Source organism: Mobula birostris, chromosome 14 (genome assembly GCF_030028105.1).
Source record: "Mobula birostris isolate sMobBir1 chromosome 14, sMobBir1.hap1, whole genome shotgun sequence".
In the NCBI taxonomy this organism is placed as follows: domain Eukaryota; kingdom Metazoa; phylum Chordata; class Chondrichthyes; order Myliobatiformes; family Myliobatidae; genus Mobula; species Mobula birostris.
The window spans coordinates 83,968,890-83,996,042 of record NC_092383.1 but is presented as its reverse complement, the minus strand read 5'-3'; the positions used below and the strand labels follow the sequence as shown (position 1 = coordinate 83,996,042).

The window sequence follows — 27,153 nt, the reverse complement described above, 5'->3', positions numbered from 1 at the left end:
GTCTTTCTCGGGGTAAACACAAGTGTCCCGTATTTGACTGCTACTTTTGTCCCTTATTTGGGAGTGAGAAAGTTGGCAACCCTAGTAGCGTTGCAGCAACAACTGAGCATTCAACATCAGTAAGACCAAAGAACTTGATCGTAGACTTCAGAAAGGGTAAGATGAGGGAACACACGCCAGTCCTCGGAGGGACTAGAAGTGGAAAGAGTGAGCAATTTCAAGTTCCCGGGTATCAATACCTGAGTCCAACATATTCATGCAGCTACAAAGAAGGCATGACAGCAGCTATATTTCATTATTGAAGAGATTTGGTACGTCACCAAAGAAACTCACAAATTTCTACAGATTTACCATGGAGAACATTCTAACTGGCTGCATCACTGTGGCGGGGTGGGGGGGGCATCGAAATAAACTGCAGAACTTAATAAGCTGCAAGCTTTGTCAGCTCCATCATGAGCACTAACCTCCATAGTATCTTCAGGAGTACTGCTTCAAAAAGGCGACAACTACGATTAAGGTCCAGGTCATGCCTTGTTCTCATTGCTGTCATCAGTAAGGTGGTACAGAAGCCTGAAAGCACACCCTTAGTGATTCAGGAACAACTTCTTCCCCTCTGCCATACGATTTCTGAATGGACATTGAACCCAGGAACACGGCCTCACTGCCTTTTTTATTTCTATTTTTGCACTATTCAATTTAACTATTTAATATACGGTATATAGAATCAGAATCAGGTTTATTGTCACTGGCATGTAACGTGAAATTTGTTAACTTAGCAGCAGCAGTTCAATGCAATTCATAATCTAGCAGAGAAAAATAAATAAATAAAATTAAAATGATAATAAATAAACAAGTAAATAAATTACGTATATTGAATAGATTTTAAAAAACGTGCAAGAACAGAAATACTGTATATTATAAAAAAGTGAGGTAGTGTCTAAAGATTCAATGTCCATTTAGGAATCGGATGGCAGAGGGGAAGAAGCTGTTCCTGAATTGCTGAATGTGTGCTTTCAGGCTTCTTACCTGACGGTAACAGTGAGAAAAGGGCATGCCCTGGGTGCTGGAGGTCCTTAATAATGGACGCTGCCTTTCTGAGACATTGCTCCCTGAAGGCTAGTACCCAAGATGGAGCTGACTAGATTTACAACCTTCTGCGGCTTCTTTCGGTCCTGTGCAGTAGCCCCTCCATACCAGACAGTGATGCAGCCTGTCAGAATGCTCTCCACGGTACAACTATAGAAGTTTTTGAGTGTATTTGTTAACATGCCAAATCTCTTCAAACTCCTAATAAAGTATAGCCGCTGTCTTGCCTTCTTTATAACTACAACTATACTGTTGGGACAGTATAGTTACTGTAATTCACATTTTTTCTCTATTATTATGTATGCAGTGTTTTGCTGCCACAAAGACACTCAATTTTACGGCATATGCTGGTGATATTAAACCTGATATAAAAAAAAACTTGCTGAATAATTGGCTACTGTAGATTACCTGCAGTAAAGACAGGAGCAAGAGAAGCAAGAAGAATTGATGGGTTTGTGAGGGAGAACAGACTACAAGAAAACAAGTGAGGGAACTGGATTGTTCCAAGAGTAGGAAGAGACCGAAGAGGCTACATATTTTCCTTCAAAACGCCAAAACAAAATTAAAAAGTGTTACATAACAAATATTTAAGAGAAGTTTCATTTCAACGTAGAAGAGAAGTTTGAATAGGTACATCGATGGGAGGAGTATGGAGGGCTCTGGTGGCAAGTTGGTGGTACTAGGCAGTTTAAATGGTTCGGCATGGACTAAATGGGCCATAGGACCTGTTTCTGTGCTGTAGTTTTCTATGCCTCTATGACTAAATCTGCGTAGGATGGATGATTGTGAAACTATTGTCATCCAGAGTGAAATTAAACAGTCTCACTGATGTTGTGATTTTGGGTATTGGAAGTCAGAAGTGGGATACTGCAGGCTACTCCCAGTTGTGACCCACGGAATAAATGATTTTTGAGAACTGAGGCTCTTTATTTTAAAATAAAGGAGAACACAGTTTAAATTTGCAGTCCTAGGCTTGGCCCATTTTCCCATTTATCACAGAGGACAAATGCACTTTGTAATATGGCTCATTCCTGAATTCTCATTAAACTGTTATTCATGCAGTGGTAAATCCAAGAGCACAAGTTCAATTGACCTTATTATAAGGAAGTTCTGAGGATGGATGGGGAATAAGAATTATCTAATAACTACAAGCAAACTGAAGCAATAAGGAAAGCAAGGAGATGAAATAACAAATTGCTGCCAAAAATGGCAATATCCTTAAAGTGTTACAGGCAACATCCTTGTAATCAACGATCTCAGTAAGAATGGTAAATAGTCAGCATGACTTACTTGATAGAGGTAGTTGCTCATGAGATGGAGGGCACGTATATGGGGACTGTATCCATTTTGATCTTCACCTTGGGAAGTTATAATGGCATTCCTTGCTCTGTACATAATATTTTGGCCCTAATATTCAACAGGAGTCCCTGATGAATTTCAAGTCCACAAAATTTATCCTACGGTATTAGCAACCAACTGATTGAAGTCACCTTGGTATACCTGGCTTGACATTCTCACTTAAACCTGATATTGTGGGTTTGAGGGTCACTCACAGACTTGAGGACAGTAATTTAAGGCTGACAGTTCAGTACTGTACAGGGAATGCCTTGCTTTGCCCGTAAGAGATAGGACCAGAATTCAGCCAAACTGCCCATCAAGTGTACTCCGCCATTTCTTCACGGCTGATCCATTTTCTCTCTCAACACCATTCTCCTGCCTTCTCCCCATAAGCATTTACACCCTCTGCCTTAAATACTCCCAATGGCTTGGCTTCTACAGCGACCATGGCAACAAATTCCACAGAGTCACCACCCTCTTGCTAAAGAAATTCTTCCCCATCTCTGTTCTAAATGGGCATCTCTCTATTCTGAGGCCTGCCAGCTGGTCCCAGGCGCCCCCACAATATGAAATGTCCTCTCCGCATCCACTCTAATTAGGCCTTTCAACATTTGATGGGGTTTCCATAAGACACAGGAGTAGAATTAGGCCATTTGGCCCTTCGAATCTGCTCCACCATTTCATCATGGCTGATCCAATTTTCCTCTCAACCCCAATATCCTGTCTTCTCCCAGTATCCTTTCATGTCCTGACCATTCAAGAATCTATCATCCTCTGCCTTAAACATGCATAAAGACTTAGTCTCCACAGCTGCCTGTGGCAAAGAATTCTACAGACTCCCCACTCTCTGGCTAAAGAAATTCCTCCTCATCTCCATTATTAAAAGACACCCCTCTATTCTGAGGTTGTGTCCTTTGGGTTTAGACTCTCCCACCATAGGAAACATCCTATCCACATCCGCTCTATCAAGCCTTTCGGCATTTGATAGGTTTCAATGAGATCTCCCCCTCATACTTCTAAATTGCAGTGAGTACAGGCCCACAGCCATCAAAAGCTTCTCATGTGATAACACTTTCATTCCCAGAATCATTCTCATGAATGTCCTCTGAACCCCTTCCAACGTCAGCATGTGATTTCTTAGATAAGGGAACCAAAACTGCTCACAACACTCCAAGTGAAGCCTCACCTGTGCCTTTTACAGCCTCTGTATTACATCCGTGCTTTCATATTCTAGTCCTCTTGAAATGAATGCTAACATTGCATTTGCCTTTCTCACTGACTCAATCTGCAAGTTAACGGTTAGGGAATCCTGCATGAGGGCTCCCAAGTTCCTTTGCAAATCAAATTTTTGAATTGTCTGCCTGATTAGAAAATAGACTGTGCTTTTGTTCCTACTACCAAAGTATATGACCATACACTTCCAGACACTGTATTCTTTCTGCCACATCTTTGGCCATTCTCCTAATTTATCTAAGCCCTTCTTCAGCCCCCTTCCTCAATACTGCGCGCCCCTCCGTCTATCTTCGTATAGTCCGCAAGTTTGGCATCAAAGCCATCTATTCCGTCATCCAAATCATTGACATATAACATGAAAAGAAGTTGTCCCAACACTGACCCCTGCAGAACAACACTAATCACTGGCAGACAAACAGAAAAGGCTCCCTTTATTCCCAGTACTTGCTTCCTACCAATCAACCAATCTTCTATCCATGCTAGTATCTTTCCTGTAATACCATGGGCTCTCATCTTGTTAAGAAGCATGTGAGGCACCTTGTCAAAGCCTTCTGAAAATTCAAGCACATAACATCCACCGGTTATCCTTTATCTATCCCGCTTGATATTCTCTCAAAGAATGCCAGCAGATTTGTTAAGCAAAGTGTCCCCTTAAGGAAGCTCTGTTGACTCTGCCCTATTTGATCATGGACCTCCAAATACCCTGAGGTCTAATCCTTAACAAGCGACTTCAACATCTTCTCAACCACTAAGGTTAGACAGAATAATTTCCTTTCTTCTGCCTCCCTTCCTTCTTGAAGAGTAGAATGACATTTGCAATTTTCCAGACCTCCAGAACCATGCCAGAATCTAGCAATTCTTGAAAGATCATTACCAATACCTCCACAGTCTCTTGAGCTACCTCTTACAGAACCCGAAGGTGTAATCCATCTGGTCCAGGTGGCTTATCCGCCTTCAGAGTTTTGAGCTTACCAAGCACCTTCTCCCTAGTAATAGCAATTGTACTTAATTCTGCTACTGACACTCTAGAATTTCCACCATACTGCTAGTGTTGTCTTCCACAATGAAGACACGTGCAAAATATTTAGTTTGTCCTCTATTTCCTTGTCCCCATTACTACCTCTCCAGCATCATTTTCCAGTGGTCCAATATCTACTCCCGCCTCTCTTGCTTCATATATATCTGAATTAAGTTTTGGTATCCATTTTGATATTATTGGCTAGCTTACCTTCAGATTTCATCTTTTCTCTCCTTAAGACATTTTTAGTTGCCTCCTGCTGGTTTTTAAAAACTTTACAATCTTCTGACTTCCCACTAATTTTTGCTCCATTATTTGTCCTCTCTTTTACTTTTAAGCTGTCTTTGAGTTCCCTTGTCAGTCACAGTTGTGTCATCCTGCCTTTAGAATACTAATTCTTCCTTGGGATGCACAGTAACCTACAACTTTCGACTTGCTTCCAGAAACTCCAGCCATTGATATACTGCCATCATCCTTGCTAGTGTCCCCTTCCAATCAACTATGGCCAGCTCCTCTCTCATGCCTCCAATTCTCTTTACTTCACTGTAATACTGATGCATCTGCCTTTAGCTGCTCCCTCCCTCTCAAATTGCAAGGTGAAGTCCATCATATTATGATCACTGTCTCCTCAGGTTCCTTTACCTTAAGCGCCCTGATCAAATCTAGTTGTTTATACAACACTCAATTAAAAATAGTCTTTCACCTAATGGCTCAACCACAAGCTGCTCTATAAAGCCATCTTGCAGGTATTCTACAAATTCTCTCTTGGAATTCAGCACCAACCTGACTGACCTGCAAATTGAAATCCCCCATGACGATTGTAACATTGCCACCTATGACATGCATTTTCTATCTCCCATTAGAATTTGTATCCTACGTCCTGCTACTGTTCAGAGGCATGTATATAACTCCCATCAGGGTCTTTATACCCATCTAGTTTCTTAATTCTACCCACAAGGATTCTACATTTTCCATTCCGATGTCACCTCTTTCTAAGGATTCGATTACATTTTTTTAACCAACAAAGCCACACCAACTCCTCTACCTACCTGTCCTTTTGATATAATGTGTATCCTTGGATGTTAAACTAGGAATTACGATCTTCTTTCAGCCACAGCATCATACCTGCCAATCTCTAACTACACTACAAGATCATCTACTTTATTCTGAAAATTGTGTACATTCAAATATAACACCTCCAGTCTTGTATTCATTATCCTTTTTGATTTTGCACCAATATTACATTGCAACTCATCCTACTAAAAGCAATTTTGCTCTATTATCCGCCTGTCCTTCCTCACAGTCTCACTACACACTGCATCCACCTGTACACCAACTGTCCCATCCTCAGCCTTATAACTCTGGTTCCCACCCCCCCCCCCCCGCCAAATTAGTTTAAACCTTCCCCAAAAGCTCCAGCAAACCTGCCAGAAAGGATATTGGTCCCCTTCGGGTTCAAGTGTAACCCATCCCCATTTGCCATATCATCCTATTCTTACCCTCACTGGTGCGTAGCACAGGCAGGAGTCCAGAGATTACCACCTTGTAAGTTTTGCTTTTCAATTTTCTACCCAACTCACTAAATTCTCTCTTCAGGACTTCCTCCCTTTTCCCCACCTCTGTCACTGGTACCAGTGTTTCCCCTGTAGAATGCCATGGACTCAATCCAAGACATCTCTGACCCTAGCACCTAGGAGGCAACATATCATCCAGGTGTCTCTATCCTGTCCACAGAATCTTGTGCTAACTTCTCCAATAATGGAACTCCCTAGCACTACTGCAGTCCTCTTATTCCTGCTTCCCTTCTCGGCCACAGTTCCAGAAACCTGATCACTGCAGCTCCTCCCCCCCACCACCACCCCCAGTAGGTTGTCCCCCTCAACAGTATCCAAAGCGGTACACTTATTTTTGAGGGGAATGGCCACAGAGGTACTCTGTACTGGCTGCCTATTTCCTTTCCCTCTCCTGACAGTCACGCAAGTTCCTGCCTCCTGCAACTTAGGGGTGATTTCCTCCCTGTAGGTCCCATTTATCACCTTGTCAGAAACGATGTCTTCCAAATAACTCATTACACTAAGAATTTGTTAATCCATTTCAAGATTCCCTGGACTATTTGAAAAGGGCTGTATCAGTAAGGTTCAAGTAACAAATTGGTCCTAATAAGCTGAGGTGGCAAGATCTCCCTTCCCTAAAAACAAATGCTTAACATTTTGGTGACACTTTCAGAGGGAAATTGTTCTTTGAACACCTTGAAAGCGAGAAACCACACTACACTCAGTGCCCATTTTATTAGCTACACCTGTACACCTGCTCATTAATGCAAATATCTAATCAGCCAATCATGTGGCTAAAACTCAATGCACAAAAGCATGCAGACATGGTCAAGAGGTTCAGTTGTTCAGAACAAACATCAGAATGAGGAAGAAAGGTGATCCAAGTGACTCTGACCATGGAATAATTGTTGATGCCAGACAGGGTGACTAATCTCAGAAACTGCTGATCTCCTGGGATTTTCACCGAGAACAGTCAAAAAGATGTACAGAGAATGGTGCAGAAAACAAAAAGACATCCAGTGAGTGGCAGTTCTGTGAGCGAAAAGACGTTGTTAATGAGAGAGGTCAAAGGAGGATGGCCAGACTGGTTCAAGCTGACAGGACGGCAACAGTAACTTAAATAACCATGCAATACAACAGTAGTATGCAGAAGAGCATCTCTGAATGCACATTTTGAAACTCTGAAGGGAGTGGACTACAGTGGCAGAAATCACGCATGCTACCTAATAAACTGACCACTGAGTGTATGTAATTAAATGACTCGGAGCTCAGCAAACTCTTCAGCGTGAGGGAAAGTGCTCTTAAATATTTGAGTTTTAAAAATTGTTTATTGACAGAGGTTGTGTTTTGCCACCTCCCCAGTGGGACTGCTTGAAACACAGGATGTTGCACCTACCATGCTTGTACGATGAACAATCAAATACGTGCTTATCTTTCAATGTCACATATCCTGTCATGAGGAGGAGGTTTGTTTCAAATGCTGGGCATAATCGTACACATTAGTCAAAGTGCCAGTATTTTGGTTTATGTATGAAAGCTGCATGATTAATCTCGGCAGGCCTCTCACATAGTAATGCAGGGTCTCAGCTGCACATGCACACAGCACCAGTAATTGCCCCAGAGGGTGCCTGAATCATGTGGGCACATCTAACAATGCACATCATGAAAGAACAGAGAAGCAGAAACATTAACTGTCAGCTAATTTCAGGTTAAAACAAAGGCATGGGAGGAGAACGTCTGCACCAACTTTCAACAAAATCACAATCATACCCATTTACCTCAGCCGTACATACCTGCAAGCCCCTCACACCCATCGATTCCCTTATTATTCGAAAGATATGTTAGGAAACAATTCAAAGCATAGATTACCCATGTATGATTAACCTTGAATGGCTGAACATGCTTGAGGGATTAAAGAGTTTCTCTTATTTCCAGAGAAACACACAAAACACGGGAGGACTCAAATCAGGCAGAATCTATGGAGGGAAAGAAACAGTCAACATTTCAGCCAAGACCTTCCATCATGACTGGAAAGGAAGGGGAAGAAAGCATTGTGGCTGTTGAAGGGTCTTGGCTCGAAATGTCAAATCTTTATTCCTCTCCACAGATACTGCCTGACCTGTTGAGTTCCTCCATCACTTTGTGCATGTTACTCCAGATTTCCAGCATCTGCAGAACTTCTTCATTTCTGCAGTTTTTCACTGAATGTTATATTTGCTTGTTCGAAAAAGTTGTTCATCTGGGGGAAGGCAGCAGTCACAAAGGTATCGAACCATTTTCAACACAAACAAAACGCAAATTTGAATGGAAGTTCCCCTGTATTCTCTCAAAAAAATTCAGACACATACTTTGACTGCTTTGAGATTCGAACATTCTTTTCGACAAAATAAATTGGCTGTCCTGGATTTCCTGGACTACATGCAGTTCAAGCAGTACCCTGTCTGAGGCAATAGTACTTAGGGGACATCATACAAAAACATTGTGTATACACGTGGATAAAGTTACCAGTCCAGCACTTCCATGTACAGATCACTGGATTCATCTGCACTTGCAGAAAAAGACGAGACACGTGCTCATGCAGAAAGACATTCATTTTTCTATATGCACATGTCTGTCTGCATGAGTGTCATATTTCAGTCCACATGTGCACAAGTTGTATGTGTGTTTACATCAATGCTCAGCAAAGATACATACACCAGGATGCTCTTTATTGACAATCATCCCCTCAAAATGAATCAATAAGCTTCAAGACCTTGGTTTCAATACCTCCTTGTGCAATTGGATTTGTGACTTCCTAGTTGTTTTTGCAACTACAGAGAAAGCATAGTTTACTTCCTCAGTTTGCAAAGATTCTGTATGACATCTAAAATGTTGACAAACTTCAATAGATGTGTGGTGGAGAGTACATTGACTGGCTGCAACACAGCCTGGGGGAGAAAGAAAACACCAGTGCCCTTGAATGGAAAATCCTACAAAAAGTAGCCGATAAGGCCCAGTCCATTACAGGTAAAGATCTCCCCACCACTGAGCACATCTACACGGAGCATTGTCACAGGAAAGCAGCGTCCATCATCAGGGACTCCCACCACCCAGATCAAGCTCCCCTCTCACCACTACCATCAGGATGATGATACAGGAGCCTCAGGACTCACACCACCAGGTTTAGGAACAGTTACTACCCCTCAACCATTAGGCTCTTGAAGCAAAGGGGATAACTTCACTCGCTCCATCATGGAAATGTTCCCACAACCTATGGACTCACTTACAAGGACTCTTCATCTCAAGTTCTCAATATTTGTTGCTTATTTATTATTATTGCTACTTCTTTTTATATTTGCACAGTTTGTTGTCTTTTGCACACTGGCTGTAGGTCCTGTTGTGTAGTCTTTCATTGGTTCTATTATGGTTATTGGATTTATTGAGAATGCCCACAAGACAATGAACCTCAGGATTGTATATGATGACATATATGTACTTGGATAATATATTTACCTTGAACTTTGAAGATGTTCCTGCATATGCAGATAAAAGATGCACACATACACACAGACAGTACAGAGCACAACAGTTGCCTATAACTAGTTTGCATCCAAAATAAAAATTTAACAGCTGCATTAGAGACTGTCATGCACTAAACAAACTGAAAAATTAAGAGACTGCAAATAGAATTTTGTTTAAAGGAAAACTGGAATCAGAAGCTGCCGAGCAAGCTCTAGTGCTTATGTGATACCTACTTAAACTGAAAGTATCAACCCCACGGTCCACTCTCCTCTCCCATCAGATTCCTTCTTCTCTGGCCCTTTTCCCAGACCTGACAGCGAGCCAATGTATGGCCATTGTTGGAGTGGACTTGGAGCCGATTCAAAGCAGCAGAACTGAGGAGAGGTCGAATCACGGCAGCAGGGCCTGAGCTGGAGAGTGAGGAATAAGCCAATGTTTGACTGACTTAAGTGCTGGGCCAGATTGGAAAGGTCAGATACGAGCTGAATCAAGGTGGTGGGGCCTGAGAGAGAGAGGAATGACCAGTCGTTTAGCCGGTTTTCAGCTCGCTGCTTGGCAGAGTTTACTTGTCCACACTGAACTGAGGCTGTGGCCTGCAACTAACAGGCTCCTGGATCAGCTGTGACTGGCTTTATGCTGGGGACTCACTTGCATGAACTTCAATCCCGAATGTTAATTATTGTTTGCACAACTTTTTTTTCTTCTGCACATTGGGCGTTTGATGGTCTTTTTTAAAAAAAATAGGTTCTATTGAGATTCTTTGTTCTGTAATGAAACAAATCTCAAGGTTGTATAGAGTATACATACTTTGATAAGAAATGTACTTTGAAATTTGAACCAGTGAGAAGGAGATGATAATTTGGCCTCCTCATGGCCCCAAGTGACACCAATTCTGTTACTAGCTTTTTAACCCATATTTATGAAAGCAACGACACTTGAAAATTTCTGCAGATGTACCATGAAGGGTATTCCAACTGCTGCATCACTGTCTGGTATGGCGGGGGGGGGGGGGGGGGGGGAGGTGGGGGTGCTGCTGCATGGGATCAAAGCAAGGTGCAGAGAGTTGTAAACTTAAGTCAGCTCCATCATGAGCACTAGCCACCGTAGTATCCAGGACACCTTCAAGGAGCAATGCCTCAAAAAGGCAGTATCCTTCTTTAAGTAGACCCATCACCCAGGTCATGCCTCGTTCTCATTGCTACCATCAGGAGGGTGGTACAGAAGCCTGAAGGCACACAGTTAGCAATCCAGGAACAGCTACTTCCCCTCTGCCATCTAATTGCTGAATGGTTACTGAAACCATGAACACTACCTCACTTCCTTGATTTCTATTTTTACAGTATCTACTTAATAAAAAAAATATACACACACACACACAAACTATAATTCACAGTTCTTTTTCCTCTATTATGTATTGCATTGTACTACTGCTGTGAAGTTAACACAAATTTCACAGCATATACTGGTGATATTAAACTTGGTTCTGATAGTGGGATTCCAACTCTTTCCTCCAGATTAATAGTCTGTGTCTAGATACTAAGCCAGTAACTTAAACCAAAATGCTTGTCTATCCTTGGGCTCACGAATGAAGAAAAGTGTCTTTAATAAAATAGAGGGATGTGGACTGCAATATGGAATTATCTAGGGAAAAGTAATCAATTTCAGGGAAGAAAGAAAAAATTTAAATGGAAAAACTGGGAGGGGGAGGGGGCGGAGAATTCTCACATTCCAAGCAAGAAACTAATTCCAATTACAAAATGACACTTACAAATAAGTGAAAAAGTTATTGAAAGTAACTAGCCATGTTAAACCATTCACCAGTTACCTCCATTTGTGACTCTACATGCTCTGCAATGCATCACACAAATCCTTTATGGCTTTCCATGTCCACACACAGACTACTCACTTACATGTTAAATCTTTAGCAAACAACTTACTTCTGAAGAAATTCTTCCAACCCGCAAATCTTCAAGATAAAGTTGTCAACATTTATGCCTCCGAGATCATCATAAATATAGCAGAGAGTTTGATAGATAATAAGATCCACAGTGGAGCCCCCTGGAAAACAAAGCAAAAATCACTATCAATAAACTTGCATTTTAGAAGTGCCCTTATTGGTCTTTCCTCCAATTCTGTTACCAATTAGCTATAAAATATCTCACCATGTACCACACACAAAATGCTAAATGAACTCAGCAGGTCAAGCAGCATCTACGGAAAGGACTAAACAGTCAACAATTTGGGCCAAGATGCTTCATCAGGACTGGAAAGGAAGGAGGAAGAAGCAAAAATAAGGAGGTTGGTGAGGGGAAGGAGTACAAGCTAGCAGGCAATAGGTGAAGCCAGATGAGGGGCAGGAAGTGAAGTGACAAGTGGACAAAGCAAAGTGCTGAAGGAGGAATCTGGTAGGAAAGGAGAATGGACCATGGAGAAATGGAAGGGGGAGGGACACCAAAAGGGAGGTGATAGACAGGTAAGGAAAAGAGGCGGCGAGAGGGTAGCCAGAATGGGGAATGGAAGAGGAGTCGGGGGGGGTGGGAGGGGAGAAATTACTGGAAGCTGGAGAAATCGATGTTCCTGCCGTCAGGTTGGAGTCAAGAACAGAGAGAAAGCTGTAAAGACTCTTAGATTATAGCAGAGGCTGAGCGTACTGAAATATTTAAAAGGCTGAATGATATTCTTAAAATTAAGAGGCTGCTTGATGACAAAGGCGATAGGCAAAAGAACTTTCAGTATGTGTTAATATCGTGAACAAGATAGAAGGCCAGCCAAGGTAATTTAGAGGCACCAAAAGGACAAATGAAAGCGTTAACATCAAGTAAATTGATAAATTGATACTGGCAATGCTAAGAGTGGAATTAAAAATCCTGCATCAGGAGACCAAAATTACTTTATGAGACTATATCCTGCCTGCCATTTCCCAAGGCCACATCTGCAGTGATAAGTGTGAAGATGTCAGTATTTTTTTAAAACTTTAACTGAGATAAAAATTCAATTCAAGGTGCTGCAGCATCAAATAACCTTTCAGTAAGTACCATCTTCTCAGTTTTGAAGGATGTACAGTTTGTCTTATTTAATCACACAAGTGAGATTTGGCACTTGAGACACAAATGGTGGTGATGAACTGCCAACGTTTAAACAGCATGAACTCTGCATTTGTAAATAAGGCACTCACATGTAAATACTACATGTTTGCATGGAAATCCAAGTCATACCTCAGTAGGTAGTGCAGTGTCAGTTTTGTGATTTATTGGGAAGGCAAGGTGGCAGTAAAGGAACATGGATATGGTGGAGGGGATGCTGCTGCTGGTGGCAGTAAAGGAACGCGGACGCGGCAGCGTTCCCATGTATCTACAATTTAACATTTCACCCTTGGAAAAAAGGTTGTCTACTCTGTCAATGTCTCTTATACTTTTATAGACTTCTACCAGGGCTCCCCTCAGCCTCCCCTCCTCTATAGAAAGCAATCCAAATTTGTGCAACCTCTCCTTATGACACATACACTAACCCAGACAACATCCTGGAAACTCTCATCTGTTCCCTTTCCAAAGCATCCAACATCCTTCCTGTAATGCCTCAACCATAAATGTGCACAATACTGCCAGCACAGCCTTATAAAAGTGTTATTAAATTCAAAGTCCAAATGAAAATTTATCATCAGGGTACATATATGTTACCACATACAACCCTGAGATTCTTTTTCCTGCAGGCATACTCAGCAAATTTATATAACAGTAACTGCAAACAGGATCAATGAACAACCAACTATGCAAATACAAATATAAATAAATAGTAATAAATAATGAGCATGAAATAACAAGATAAAGAGCCCTTAACGTGAGACCATTGGTTGTGGGAAGTAGAATGAGTATAGTTATCCCCTTTCGTTCAAGAGCCTGATGGTCGAGGGGTAGTAACTGTTCTTGAACCTGGTGGTGCGAGTCCCAAGCACTTGTACCTTCCACCTGATGGCAGCAGCAAGAAAAGAGTCGGGTGGTGAGAATCTTTGATGATGGATGCTGCTTTTCTATGGCAACGTTTCATGTAGATGTGCTCAATGGTTTCTACCCATGATATACTGGGCCGAATCCACCACCTTTTGTAGGATTTTCTGCTCAATGGCATTGGTATTCCCATATCAGGTCATAATGCAGCTAGTCAACACACCTATAGAAGTCTGACAAGGTTTTTGAATACACACCCAATCTCTGCAGACTCCTGAGGAAGTAGAAATGCTGTCATGCTTTCCTTGTGATATGTTTATATGACGGGTGCAGGACAGGTCCTCTGAGATAATGACACCCAGGAACTTAAAGTTACTGACTCTCTCTGCCTCTGATCCTCTGAAGTGTAATGGCTCAAGGACCTCTGGTTTCCCGCTCCTGAAGTCTACAATCAGTTCCTTGGTCTTATGGCATTGAGTGAGAGGCTATTGCTATTACACCACTCAGCCAAATTTTCAATCTCCCTTCGGTGTACACCACCACCTTTAATACGGCCCTCAACAGTGGTGTCATCAGCAAACTTGTAAATGGTGTTGGAGCTGTACTTAGCCACATAGTCATTGGTGTAAAGTAGGGGGCTAGGCACACAGCCCTGTGGTGCTCCTGTGCTGGTGGAGATTGAATTGAATTAAATTGACTTTATTACTTACATCCTTCACATACATGAGGAGTGAAAATCTTTACATTATGTATTATCTAAATGTGAAAGGTATAGTAATTTATAATAAATAGTATGTACAACAGGATAGTTTCGCCAGATGGTAGCAGCTGGAACAGTTTGTGGTTGGGGTGAGTCAATGATCCTTCGGGCCCTTTTTACACACCTGTCTTTGTAAATGTCCTGAATAGTGGGAAATTCACATCTACAGATGCACTGGGCTGTCCTCACCATTCTCTGTAGAGAACTGCGATTGAGCGAAGTACAGTTCCCGTACCAGGCAGTGAAGCAGCCAGTTAGGATGCTTTCAATTGTGCCCCTTTAGAAAGTTCTTAGGATTTGGGGGCCCATACCAAACTTCTTCAACCGTCTGAGGTGAAAGAGGCGCTGTTGTGTCTTTTTCATCACATGTCCGGTATCTACAGACCACGTGAGATCCTTGGTGATGTTTATGCTGAGGAACTTAAAGCCGTTCACCCCCTCAACCCCAGATCCATTGATTTCAATAGGGGCCAGCCTTTCTCCACTCCCCCTGTAGTCCACAACCAGTTCCTTTGTTTTTGCGACCTTGGGGGAGAGGTTGTTTTCTTGACACCACTATGTCAGGGTGATGATTTCTTTTCTGTAGGCTGGTTCATTATTATTTAAGATTAGGCCAATCAGTGTAGTGTCGTCAGCAAATTTAATTAGCAGAGTGGAGCTGTGGGTGGCGATACAATCAAGGGTATACAGAGAGTAAAGGAGGGGGCTTAGTACATGGCCCTGAGGGGCACCTGTGTTGAGGGTCAGAAGGGCAGAGGTGAGGGAGCCCACTCTTACCACCTGCCGGCGATCTGACAGGAAGTCCAGGATCCAGCTGCACAAGGTAGGATGAAGGCTGAGGTCTCTGAGCATCTTGTTGAGCCTAAAGATGTTTTTGCCAATCCAAACTGACTGGGGTCAGCAAGTGTGGAGATCCAGAATCCAATTGCACAAGTGGGCATTGAAGCCTAGATCTTGGAGTTTACTGATTAGTTTTGAGAGGATAATGGTATGAAATACTGAGCTGTAATCAATAAAGAGCATCCTGAAGCATGCATTTTTACTGTCTAGTACTAAACTGCAACATGACTTCTTGTCTCATGCTCAATGTCCCGTCCAAATTTGTCAATGACATTAAATTGACTGGAAAAACAAATTGCATGGAGGATGCAAAGAGACCGCAGAGAAATACAGATGTTAAGTGAGTGGACAAGGGTCTGGAGGATGGAGTACAATGTTGGTAAATGTGAGGTCATCCATTTTTGAAGGAAAAAATAGATCAGATATTATTTCAATGGTGAAAAATTGCAGCATGCTGCTATGCAGAGGGATTTAGGAGTGCTTGTGCATGAATCACAAAAGGTTGTTTGCAGGTGTATCAGATTATCAAGGCAGCAAAGGGAATGTTGGCATTCATTGCCAGAGGGATTAAATTTAAGAGGGAGTATATGCTGCAAGTATACAGGGTACTGGTGAGACTGGCACACCTGGAGTATTGCAGGCAGTTCTGATCTCCTTGCTTTGAGAAAGATATACTGGCTTTGAAGGCAGCGCAGAGAAGGTTCACTGGGTTGACCCCAGCGATGAGAGGATTAATCTATGAGAAGAGATTGCGTCACGTGGGACTATACCCACTGGAATTCAGAAGAATAAGAGGGATCATATAAAAACATAAAGATTATGAAAGGGATATGAAAGTCAGAGGCAGGAAATATTTTTTCCACTGGCAAGTGAGACTAGAACTAGGGGACATACCCTCAAGATTGGGGGGAATAGATTTAGGACGGAGATGAGTAGAAGCTGCTTTTCACAGAAAGTAGTGAATCTGTGGAATTCTCTGCCCGTGGGAACATTAGAAGCTACCTCATTAAATGTTCTTAAGACAGTGAGATAGATTTCTGCACAGCAAAAATTAAAGGGTTGTGGGGAAAGGGCAGGTAGGTGGAGCTTGTTCCATGGCCAGATCAGCCACAATCTTAATGAATGGCTGACTCTTGCTCCTATTTCTGTTGTCCTTACATTCTTACTGTGCTTGCTGTTTGTGGTGGCAGAGGTTGCAGGACTGGGAAGTGCTCTGGGAGTAACCGAGGTGAATAAATGCAATACATTTTGTAGATGCCACACATTGCAGTAATGATATACCTGTGGTGGTGGGTAGAGGATATTTATGGTGACCAATGTTATGCCAATCAAGGAGGCTGCTTTGGGCCAGATAGTCTTTGAAGGCCTCATTATCTCTCAGCATTTGAAACAAAACATTTCACTTCTTTTTTTGCAAAAGATTGATTAAAATGAATCCAACTGCAGAAACTAGGAATATTTTCCTTCAGTTTCTTACCTCTTCTGAAAGGACCAACTCTCAGTAGTCTTAGTAGCCCATTTGTGTTCACTCTAAACTCTACACAAGGTTAAATGATGAAACACACCAGGGCTTGAAATCAGGAGCCAGATTTGACCCCATCCCAATCAAGTTACCCACACAGGGGCCAGTACTTTGCTCATATGCTCCCAGACTGGTCGAGCCCAGTTGATTAAATGAAAAGCTTCCTGTCACTAATTTAAGTGATTATTGGAAATATAGTGATTGAATTACTGTACGAGGAGCTAGATGGATTCCTTTTGATTATACAAGTGCAAATCCTACAAAAACAGTTGGAGTGTCAAAAGTCATGCAACTGTAAATCTGGGAGGGAAAAAAAAGCAAGCATCAATAAAGATGACCACTAAACCACTGGATTGCTATAAATGCCAGGAAGCCTATTAATGTTCTTCAAGGAAAGAAATCAGCTGATTTTGATCCGTAGATGATTCCATACTCACCAAATAGTTGGGTCTAAAATGACCCAGCAAACCATTCAGCTCAGAGAACAATTGGGAAATTTACAATAAACATTAGCCATTTCAAACAAATATGCCAGATTTGATGTCATTGAATAAAACTTTTTGATATAAGAAACTGAATGTTATGCGAATCACAGGACAAGTATAGTTCAAAGAGCAAAAATCACAATGACGACATTTCATGGAATCTCTTGTCAATAAAGGTTTGATCATTTAACAAAGGGTTACCATTTGCTGACATTTTATTGAACTGGACTAGAATGCACCCAACAATGAGCTCATTTAATGTGTTCCAAATACTATAAACAAAGTAAAAAAAATCCACATGGCTCAATTAAACAACGTGTAATGCTTGTTACGTACAGTAGATATTTTCTAACAATGGAACAACTATGTGCCAAATCTGAAACTCACCATCACATGTGAACGTAAGTGGCTCTGACAGACTGCTAGCAGACACAGTAACTTTCACACTGATGCCATCGCCGTGCTGGTCATTTCGGATGACAACTGGACTCCAAATTAATCCTACATTCTCACCTCTTTCACAGGTGTAGCCAGCTCGGAGCCTATTTAAAACAAAAGGAAAGAAACCAATTACAGATTCTAAACTTTACTCCACTGACTTTCCTGAGAAATTTCATATTATCATACAGAGTATATCACACAGTCAAGTAATAATCTTTAAACATTTACATGTGTAACGTTCCGTTATTTTGGCTCGTGTATGTCTAGGGGAAATCCCGCCCAGCACCTGCTTCAGCAGTCCCCTCAGGGTCAATCGTCGCCCGAATCAATCACAAACATCAATCATCAGCCAGCACACCCAGTAAATTTTAACACATACACTTTATAGATATTACTAATTCTAGGGCATTAATATACATTTGATACAGAGAGGAAAGTAATGAAAAAAAAGGCGCCAACACTTATTCAAAGTCCAAGTTCTTCGCGCGCTACCGTTGGAGCTCAAGTTCGACGTCAGACGACCACCCGAATTCCGTCAACCCACGGCTTGGGACCACCCGAAGTGATCGACCGGAGCCTCTCCGCACGTCCGCCGTCCTCCTCGTCTCTCCTCCCGACTCCCCGCCAAAACTCAGTCCACAGTCATATCATACAGCATGGCATCCGAAAACAAAACGATACATAACCACCCATTGGCTAATAGCACCCTCTAAACCACAATAAACTGCTAGCGCAAACTCTCTGCAGCGTTAAAACACAACAAAGCCGCATTCCACAGATAAACATAACAAAAATCGCCATTTTAAATGTAACAAAAGAAAGACCCCGTACACATGTTTTAACCTGCTGAAGGTGGTGCATGGTAGGGCATCATGGTAGCATAATTAGATAATGCTATTACAGCACCAATGACTCGGGTTTATTTCTTGCCACTGTCTGTGAGGAGTTTTTAACATTTTAACTCGTGACTGTGTGGGTTTCCTCAGGGTGCTCCTGTTTCCTCCCACATTCCAGACGTATGGGTTAGTAGGTTAATTGGTCAGATAGGTGTAAATGGGCAGCACAGACTCATTGAGCCAGAAGAACTTTACCTCTATTAAAAAAATAACACAAAGTGCATTGCCAATTGGTACCCAGGGAACCCCACTGTCCATCAATACTTCGTAGAATTCTTGACATGAAAGCTAGGACACTGATCGATTCATGTCATCAAATGACACCGTGTGCATTATCATGAGCTCTGAAGAAATTAACATACCTTCATGACCCTCTCTGAGCCAGCACCACTACCACTTGGCTATTCATTTTCCCTTGGTTTCCACCCTGCCACAGACATTATCTACCCTACCATAGGCTCAACAGACGAGATGGCCTACTCCTCTACTCCTGCTCCTATTTCTTATGTTCTTATCCTTGCTTCCTTCCTTTTCTTCCATTCAACTTAAACTAGCTCGATTTCTGACTTTACCCTTCTCCTGTTATTTCATTAAGAATGTTAATGCAGTACCCCTCTCCACAGATATTAACCAACTATTTCTAATATTTTATGTGTTTTTATTTTAGATTTCCAGAACCTGCAAGCACAAGGGTGTGAAATTGTCACAATCTTTTACAGGGGCTATGGTGTTTACAAGAATTTCTGCAAGCTTGCTGGCTGCAGCCAAAGTGGAAACACTACTCAAACAAAGCCTCTCTGAAACTACACAGTGTTGCATTATTGCTTGCTGAACATGCGTTTGCTTCTTATCATTACTCCATAATAAACAATTCCCTCTTTACTATTGCTGCAACTATTTTTGAACTTATTCCATATAGAGGATAAAAGACTAAATGCATTCATATCACTTGGATGAAGGGATCTGGCATGGGGAAATGCAAGGCTAAATATTCAAGGTTCCTCCTATTTTGAAATTGTTAATACCAACGCCACAAAGTGAAGGCTCCCAATTTTAGACTGTGATCTGTTATAGCAACTTTGACCAGGTTTGCTAAACTGTGCTGACTTTGGACAATGTTTGTTGATGGAGCAAAATCCATTAGGAAATAAATTAACTACCTCAGCGCAGAGAAGGAACTCTATTCCAGCCAGAACAGGATTCAGATTGAGACTTTGTTGAAAACATTATGCAATCCAGCTGCATCCAAAAACTGCAGCGGCTCATTGGTAAATCATCACCAGGGTATCGTAGATCACTACAACAGTTCCTTCACTTACAAGTATATCAAATAAAATTGATAAGATAATTAGGACAATCTAACTTTTGCTGTTCTTTATCCAAATTGTCCCCAATTTGAAATCACTATTCAACTTAGTTGTACCTAGAATATTAAAACTGTGGAAAAGTTAATAGAAGATAGTACAGCCCATGATGTTATGCCATTTTTGATGCCAAGTAATACAAAATGTCCTCCTCATGTGTCTCATTCCATAACTTGTCATTCCCTTCATATTCATGTGTCTATCTAAAAGCCTCAAAGTCCACCAGACTGCCTAATTCCACTGTGATATCTGGTAATCCATTCCCAGCACCTATCATTCTCTGCCTAAAAACCTTTCCCCTCATGTCAACTTTAAACTTTCCCCCTTTAACCTTAATAGTACGTAGTCTGGTGTTTCACATATCTGCACCTGGGAAAGATTCTGTCTCTCAGCATGTTATCGGGTCTCCCCATAGCACCTGATGCTTGAGGAAGAACAACCCAAATTTGTCCATCCTTTCCTCATACCCTCTAATTCAAGCAGCATTCTGGTAAATCTCTTCTGCACCCTCTCCACATCCTTCCTAACATGGGGTAACCAGAAATTCACACATACTCCAGGTGCAGTTTAACTGAAGTTTTATACAGTTTCAGCAAGACATTCTTGTCCTTATACTCAACACCCCTACTAAAAAAGGGGAGAATTCCCTCACAGAAATTAATGCATATCCTCCTTGTTTTGAACGTTCACTTTGTTGAATTAATAAGAATTTGTATTCAATTTGCAATTCCTGAGGTGAAAAACGAAAGAACTTTTAATTATCAGATATAAAACTGCACTTGCACTTCAGTTAAATAATATTACACAATTAAGAAATAACACAAACATCAGCACACAAGGTCAAAACAAACTGCACTATTCAAGGTCAATAGAAGTGGAAAGTCTCAATAAAAATAAGATAATTACACATCCAGCATGTGACAGAATGCTGCAACCTCCTCATTCCGCTCCTCTGAGACTTCTAGTAGTTCATAACTTCCCGTCTCGAAGGTTTGGTGAAAGGAGCCCTGCAACAGAAGATAATTTAACAATATTGCAGCTGTATTAAAATGTAATCATTAAAAAGTTTTCTTAATTTATTTACAAAAAGGAACAAAATAGAAGATTAATAGTGACTCCTCAGTTGAAGAAAAATAGACTTTATTTTCTTCTCCTGAGGTGGAAGGGAGATACTACTGCCTAACACTGAAAGGCTCACAGCCAGTAAGAAAGCTGTTTTTTTGTCTAATTTTACTGCAATACGAAGGCTTCAATGAAATCTCCTTGACTTAGTGCCATGTCCAGAAGACAATATTTTCCCCGTTCTTTATCATTCATATCACTGCAGCAAAATACAAGCTGTTGGATGAAGGGCCTCAAATCCAAAACGTTGACTGCCCATTTCCCTCCAAAGGTGATCTGGGCAGTTTGCTTTATGCTCCAGATTCTTGCGCATGCAGTCTCTTATATCTTTATATGTCACTACATTTAACTGTGTGGGACTCTTCTTATTTTCTTGGCACTAGAGGTACACAAATAATGCTTCATCAAGCCACTCTTCATGCAGAAGTGTTAGAGGATGTGCAGCCAGTTTACGATAAACACTTCTTAAACTCCCTGCTCTATTGTTTCTTCTAGATTAGCTTCAGTAAGCTTCTGATCTATAACCTTACCCAAAAATGCAAAAATACCACATGAAAGAGACATATGGCAAAGATTAACACGTTGATTGGAATGAGATAGTGAATATTAAAAAGCAAAGAGCAGCTAAATCATATCTTGGAATCATTTATTAGATACAGAAATGATTTGGTGTTAAAATTGAGCACCAAGCAGATTTACTAGTGGCATCAAAAATAAATGTAGATAAGGAAAAAGGGAGAATAAGGGTTTATGTTCATTGATGGGGAAGGATAGGAGGAGGCATGAGAGGAACATAAACGCTGACAAAAGGCCTGTTTCTGTATTGTGTTATTCTATGAAAGTTAGATGGGATAACATTCTGACACAGCTGCTGGAGTACATTGCTAACACATTATCCAAACTAATAGATCAAAAATGCAATTCTTGAAAGAGTTCTGATGATAAACAAAAATTTAATTACCAGAGCAATAAATATAAATAGTCATTGTAGAGAAAAACAGAAAAGAAACCTTCAGTTTGAAATATAAAACTTAAAACATATATGCAAGGAGGAAATAAAGAACTAGCACAAAAATTTAGTTGGAGAGCAAAGAAAACCACAGTATGCAGTCATTCTGAAAATGAGATTTTCTTGTAGAACCTTTGGTACTAACATAGATGTCTCATCAGATATCATCTTGTAAACATCTTTCTCTCATTGCGTGGCACATTTCCTCTTCAGCCCTTTATCCATGTTTGACTTCATTTTCACCACAAGTTAGCGCTCAACTCTCTGCTGTGTAGAATTCCAATGGTTCTCAACACCCCCCTTAATAATTTCTGTCAACATACGTCTTGTGAATGCCTACTTAACACAAGACCATGATCCCCAGTTATGGGGTTATGCGCCTGATAGTCTCATCACTAAAAACTTGAAGCTTTATAATTCTGCCATTAGGATTCATGGTTAGGAAATAGGCCTTCATAATCCCACCACGCCTTCTCCTCTCACGAACAAAGTGATGGAGGAACTCAGCAGGTCAGACAGTATCTTTGGAGAGGAATAAACAGTTGACATTTCAGGTCAGTCTCAACAGAATTTTGACCATCCTGTCCAAGCCATACTTTACAGAGTGGACAACCACATTTCTTGTAACCCGGAGGCCTTTCCCCTCACTGAACCCATTCACAAGTTTTATTATTAAGCATTGAACAAGAGATCATTCAGTCCATTAAATCCACACAGGCTCTTTCAAACAGCCGTTTGTATACAAACAACAAGAATGTGGGTACAGAGATAGTAAACAAATGACTGGGCTTGTGCTGCAGAGTTGTGCATCAAAGCTGCCAGATATACAATGGTACACTAGATTATAGATCTAATGTGGTTTATCACATGGTCTAATATGACTCAAAGTCAACAAGCAAATGGAGAACGCCTATAGTTTTCCATTAACAATGATGGGAAACTGACACACAAGCTACACCTCAAGAAAGTCATTGTTGATTTGGTCAGAACATGACAATCAAAATACAAAAATGAGGAGTGAGATTTATAAACAAAAGTGCAAGGCTTTATCTTTAGTCATGAGAAGATTTAAGACAAAATGGACCCAAAGTCTATTAGCTTCTCCCCTATTCTCCTATCAAATGTTTGCAAGTATGTTCAATACTTATTCAACTTGAGGCATCACAATCACAGACATCCCACCCTGCAAAAACTCATTTCAGGGAGGTAGCACCATCAATTTGCGGGAGACTCCCAGAACTTCGGGAAAGGTGGGATGTCTGCAATAGAGTAGTCCTTAGTAGTTAGCCAGCTAGCTTAAATAACGTTAGCTATGCTAATGAATGAATGACACCTGTTAAACTCACCTCAACATGTCTTTTACATTTTAACCCACCATGGGCAATAGAAAAGTCACTGTTACAAACAGTGCAGCGAGCAACACTGTCATTATTTTTGACCCCTATTAGGCAGGGATACACTTTAGGGTAGTCTGGGGTGAAGTACGTTTTATATTTTCTTTTTTTGGAACACTCTGCCATGGCGCTCTCTTGCTCTCGTTCTTGCGCTCGCTCTCTAAAAAATTGATTTCCGTGATATTGTATATAATTTGCGGGCATCAGGGAGCCACTATTAATATGCAGGAGACTCCTGGAACTTCCAGGAGAGGTGGGATGTCTGCAATCAAGTCAATAACCTTTCTCTACTGAATGGTGAATCTCTCATCATAAAGAGACATTTAGTAGTGCCTGGCAACTTAAAACTATGATACAATCCAAAGGTCTTCCTTGCAAGATTTAAAAAATGTTTTAATCACATCCTTTGAACAAACCTTTGTCAGATTACAACTCAAAAATCATCAGTTTGTCATCCTAATTTGATCCGCCCCCCCCCCCCCCAAACTGCTGTGATGCAGAGTATTTGCTTCAAATGATTGGCCCAAATTTGAGGTTAACTTTGACATTTGCAAAGTTTGCAGCAGGAAGATCAAAACATAAAACATAATAGACCTTTTAAGATTATATAAAAGATTAAAAGCTCAGATGCAAGACCGTTTCCATTTATAGCTGAAATTAAAGCTAGGTTTTACGAATACTACCGAATAAAGTCAATATGGTATTCAAAAGATACATCTTTACCTACAGGTATAGTTGAAGCCAACACCTTAAATACTTATCTTTAAGCAGAAACAAGAGAAAGGAAAGCTGGGTTTTATGGATCAGGTTGGGTCAACTACAATCAGAGAAGATTGTATTCAAGAATTTGCACTTCCAAGGAAGGCAGATAACTACTTTTAAAAGTTTTAACGAGAAAAAGAATAAATGGTTATATTGGCATGTGCAATCAAGTAGAATGGAAAGGGGCTTGCGGAGAATACACATTGATGCAAATTACTTGGGTTCAAGTGAAGCATAAATTATATAAATACGGCAACTTTCTTCTCGCTCAACAACCCCATTAACATGTTTTCCATACAAAATTTTTAATGCCTGGAGCGCTTCTGCAACACAGATTCTAGACACCTGTGGGATCTATTGCACAGAAATCATCGGTTAATTTTAGGTCGCAGCAGGCCTCGGGCCTGGGTCTTAGAGCTACACCCCGCCGTTACCAGGGTAACCAGGGACCAGACGGACTCCCGGACCGCCCGGACCGCCCGCACTCCCCGCCGCAATCCCATTGGGAACAGGAGCAGCGCGACGCTCAGCACCAACATCACCAGGGTGAAGACGGCTGCCGCCGCAAACGCCAGCATATCGGCGGGACGCTTCCGTCGCCTGCTTCCTCCCGGCCCCCAACAAGAAACCCAGCGGAGAGGGAGAGGAGGGAGAGGTGAGAGGGAGAGGTGAGAGGGAGAGGTGAGAGGGAGAGGAGGGGAGAGGAGGGGGAGGAGGGGAGAGGAGGGGGAGGAGAGGGGAGGAGAGGGGAGAGGAGGGGGAGGGGGAGAGAGGAGGGGGAGGGGGAGAGGGGAGGGGGAGGGGGAGAGGGGAGGGGGAGGGGGAGAGGGGAGGGGGAGGGGGAGAGGGGAGGGGGAGGGGGAGAGGGGAGGGGGAGGGGGAGGGGGAGAGGGGAGGGGGAGAGGAGGGGGAGAGGAGGGGGAGAGGGGAGGGGAGGGGGAGGGGAGGGGGAGAGGAGGGGGAGAGGAGGGGGAGGGGGAGAGGGGAGAGGGGAGAGGAGGGGGAGGGGGAGAGGAGGGGGAGGGGGAGAGGAGGGGGAGAGGGGAGAGGAGGGGAGGGGAGAGGAGGGGAGGGGAGGGGAGAGGAGGGGGAGGGGGAGAGGGGAGGGGAGAGGAGGGGGAGGGGGAGAGGGGAGGGGAGAGGAGGGGGAGAGGGGAGGGGAGAGGAGGGGGAGGGGGGGAGGGGAGAGGAGGGGGAGGGGGGGAGGGGAGAGGAGGGGGAGGGGGGGAGGGGAGAGGAGGGGGGGGAGGGGAGAGGAGGGGGGGGAGGGGAGAGGAGGGGGGGGAGGGGAGAGGAGGGGGAGGGGGGGAGGGGAGAGGAGGGGGAGGGGGGAGGGGAGAGGAGGGGGAGGGGGAGAGGGGAGAGGAGGGGGAGGGGGAGAGGGGAGAGGAGGGGGAGGGGGAGAGGAGGGGGGAGGGGGGAGGGGAGAGGGGGAGAGGAGGGGGAGGGGGAGAGGGGAGAGGAGGGGGAGAGGGGAGAGGAGGGGGAGAGGGGAGAGGAGGAGGAGGGGGAAGGGGAGGGGGAGGGGGAAGGGGAGGGGGGAGGGGGAAGGGGAGGGGGGAGGGGGAAGGGGAGGGAGGAGGGGGAAGGGGAGAGGGGAGGGGGAAGGGGAGAGGAGGGGGGGAGGGGGAAGGGGAGAGGAGGGGGGGAGGGGGAAGGGGAGAGGAGGGGGGAGGGGGAAGGGGGAGAGGAGGGGGGGAGGGGAGGGGGGGAGAAGGGGGAGAGGGGAGAGGAGGGGGGGAGAAGGGGGAGAGGGGAGAGGAGGGGGAGAGGGGAGAGGAGAGAGGAGGGGGAGGGGGAGAGGGGAGAGGAGGGGGAGAGGGGAGAGGAGGGGGAAGGGGAGAGGAGGGGGGAAAGGGGAGAGGAGGGGGGGAGGGGGGGAGAAGGGGGGGGAGGGGGGGAGGGGGGGAGAAGGGGGGAGGGGAGGGGGGAGGAGAGGGGGAGGGGGAGGGGAGGGGGAGAGGGGGGAGGAGGAGAGGGGAGGAGTGGCACAGGGAAGAGATGGGGTGAAGGGGTAAGAGGGTGAGGTGGTAAGGGATGTAGGGGAGTGGAGAGAGATGGGAGGAAAGGGGGATCAGATAAGGGGAGGAGGATAAGGAGATGGAGAGATAGAAGACATGGTTCCACTGTGAGGAATAAACTGATCTGGGAGAGTGTTATGAATTTATGATAAAGGAAACAAGATTGCACCCTTGACATCTTGCACTTTAAGGATGGGATAAAGAGAGGGGTGGAAGGGACACCATGCTGGTCACTGAGCAGGCAATTTAATTCAGAAGCTACACAGGTTTTCAGAAGAGGAATGCAAAACAATTTTCAGCTATTGTTCAACACATCAACAATGGCAGATATCAGGAGCAATAATGGGGTATTTAGCTGCACACAGGTTGGTCAGCGGTTTCAGAGCAGTAGCCTAATGGTTGAGTTATTAGAGACATTGGTGATGAATATTGCAATACAAGGATGCACTAATGACTGGATAAGGTAATGGTTTGGTACAGTTCTGCACAAGTGGGTTGGTAACTGATAATCACAAGCAGAGTTGTGCACTTAAGCAAGTGGTAGCTAACTGCAGTGATGTTTCATAGTGATAAACATTTGAGCAGCTGAAATTATAAATTAGAAGGCACAGTTCAACACTGAATATGTAATTAAGGAATAATGAGAACATTGTGGCAATTAAAAACATTATTAATGATGAGGTGAGACTATAATGTCACACATCTGGTAGGTGACGCTAACTGGAGTGGAATTGAGTGCAGCAGGGATATTTAACACCAGCGTGTCAAAAACAAGTAGAAAGCTGGTTTGGGCTCATAGCTTAAGCTGAAGTCTAGTAAAGTACTACACCATTTTTCTAATGTGAGTGATCACACTTGCACAGT

General features: G+C 43.0%; 1 protein-coding gene across 1 annotated transcript in view; it reads right to left on the bottom strand.

Moving 5' to 3' along the window:
* The window catches only part of pik3c2b (phosphatidylinositol-4-phosphate 3-kinase, catalytic subunit type 2 beta), a 168,403-nt gene that overhangs the window by 117,526 nt on the left and 23,724 nt on the right, over positions 1-27,153 (bottom strand). The window contains exons 3-5 of the mRNA XM_072278776.1: positions 20,888-20,988; positions 17,668-17,822; positions 11,667-11,787 (exon numbers count right to left, since the gene is read on the bottom strand). Of these exons, the coding sequence (XP_072134877.1) occupies positions 11,667-11,787; positions 17,668-17,822; positions 20,888-20,988 (377 nt within the window). The remainder of the gene's footprint in view (positions 1-11,666; positions 11,788-17,667; positions 17,823-20,887; positions 20,989-27,153) is intronic.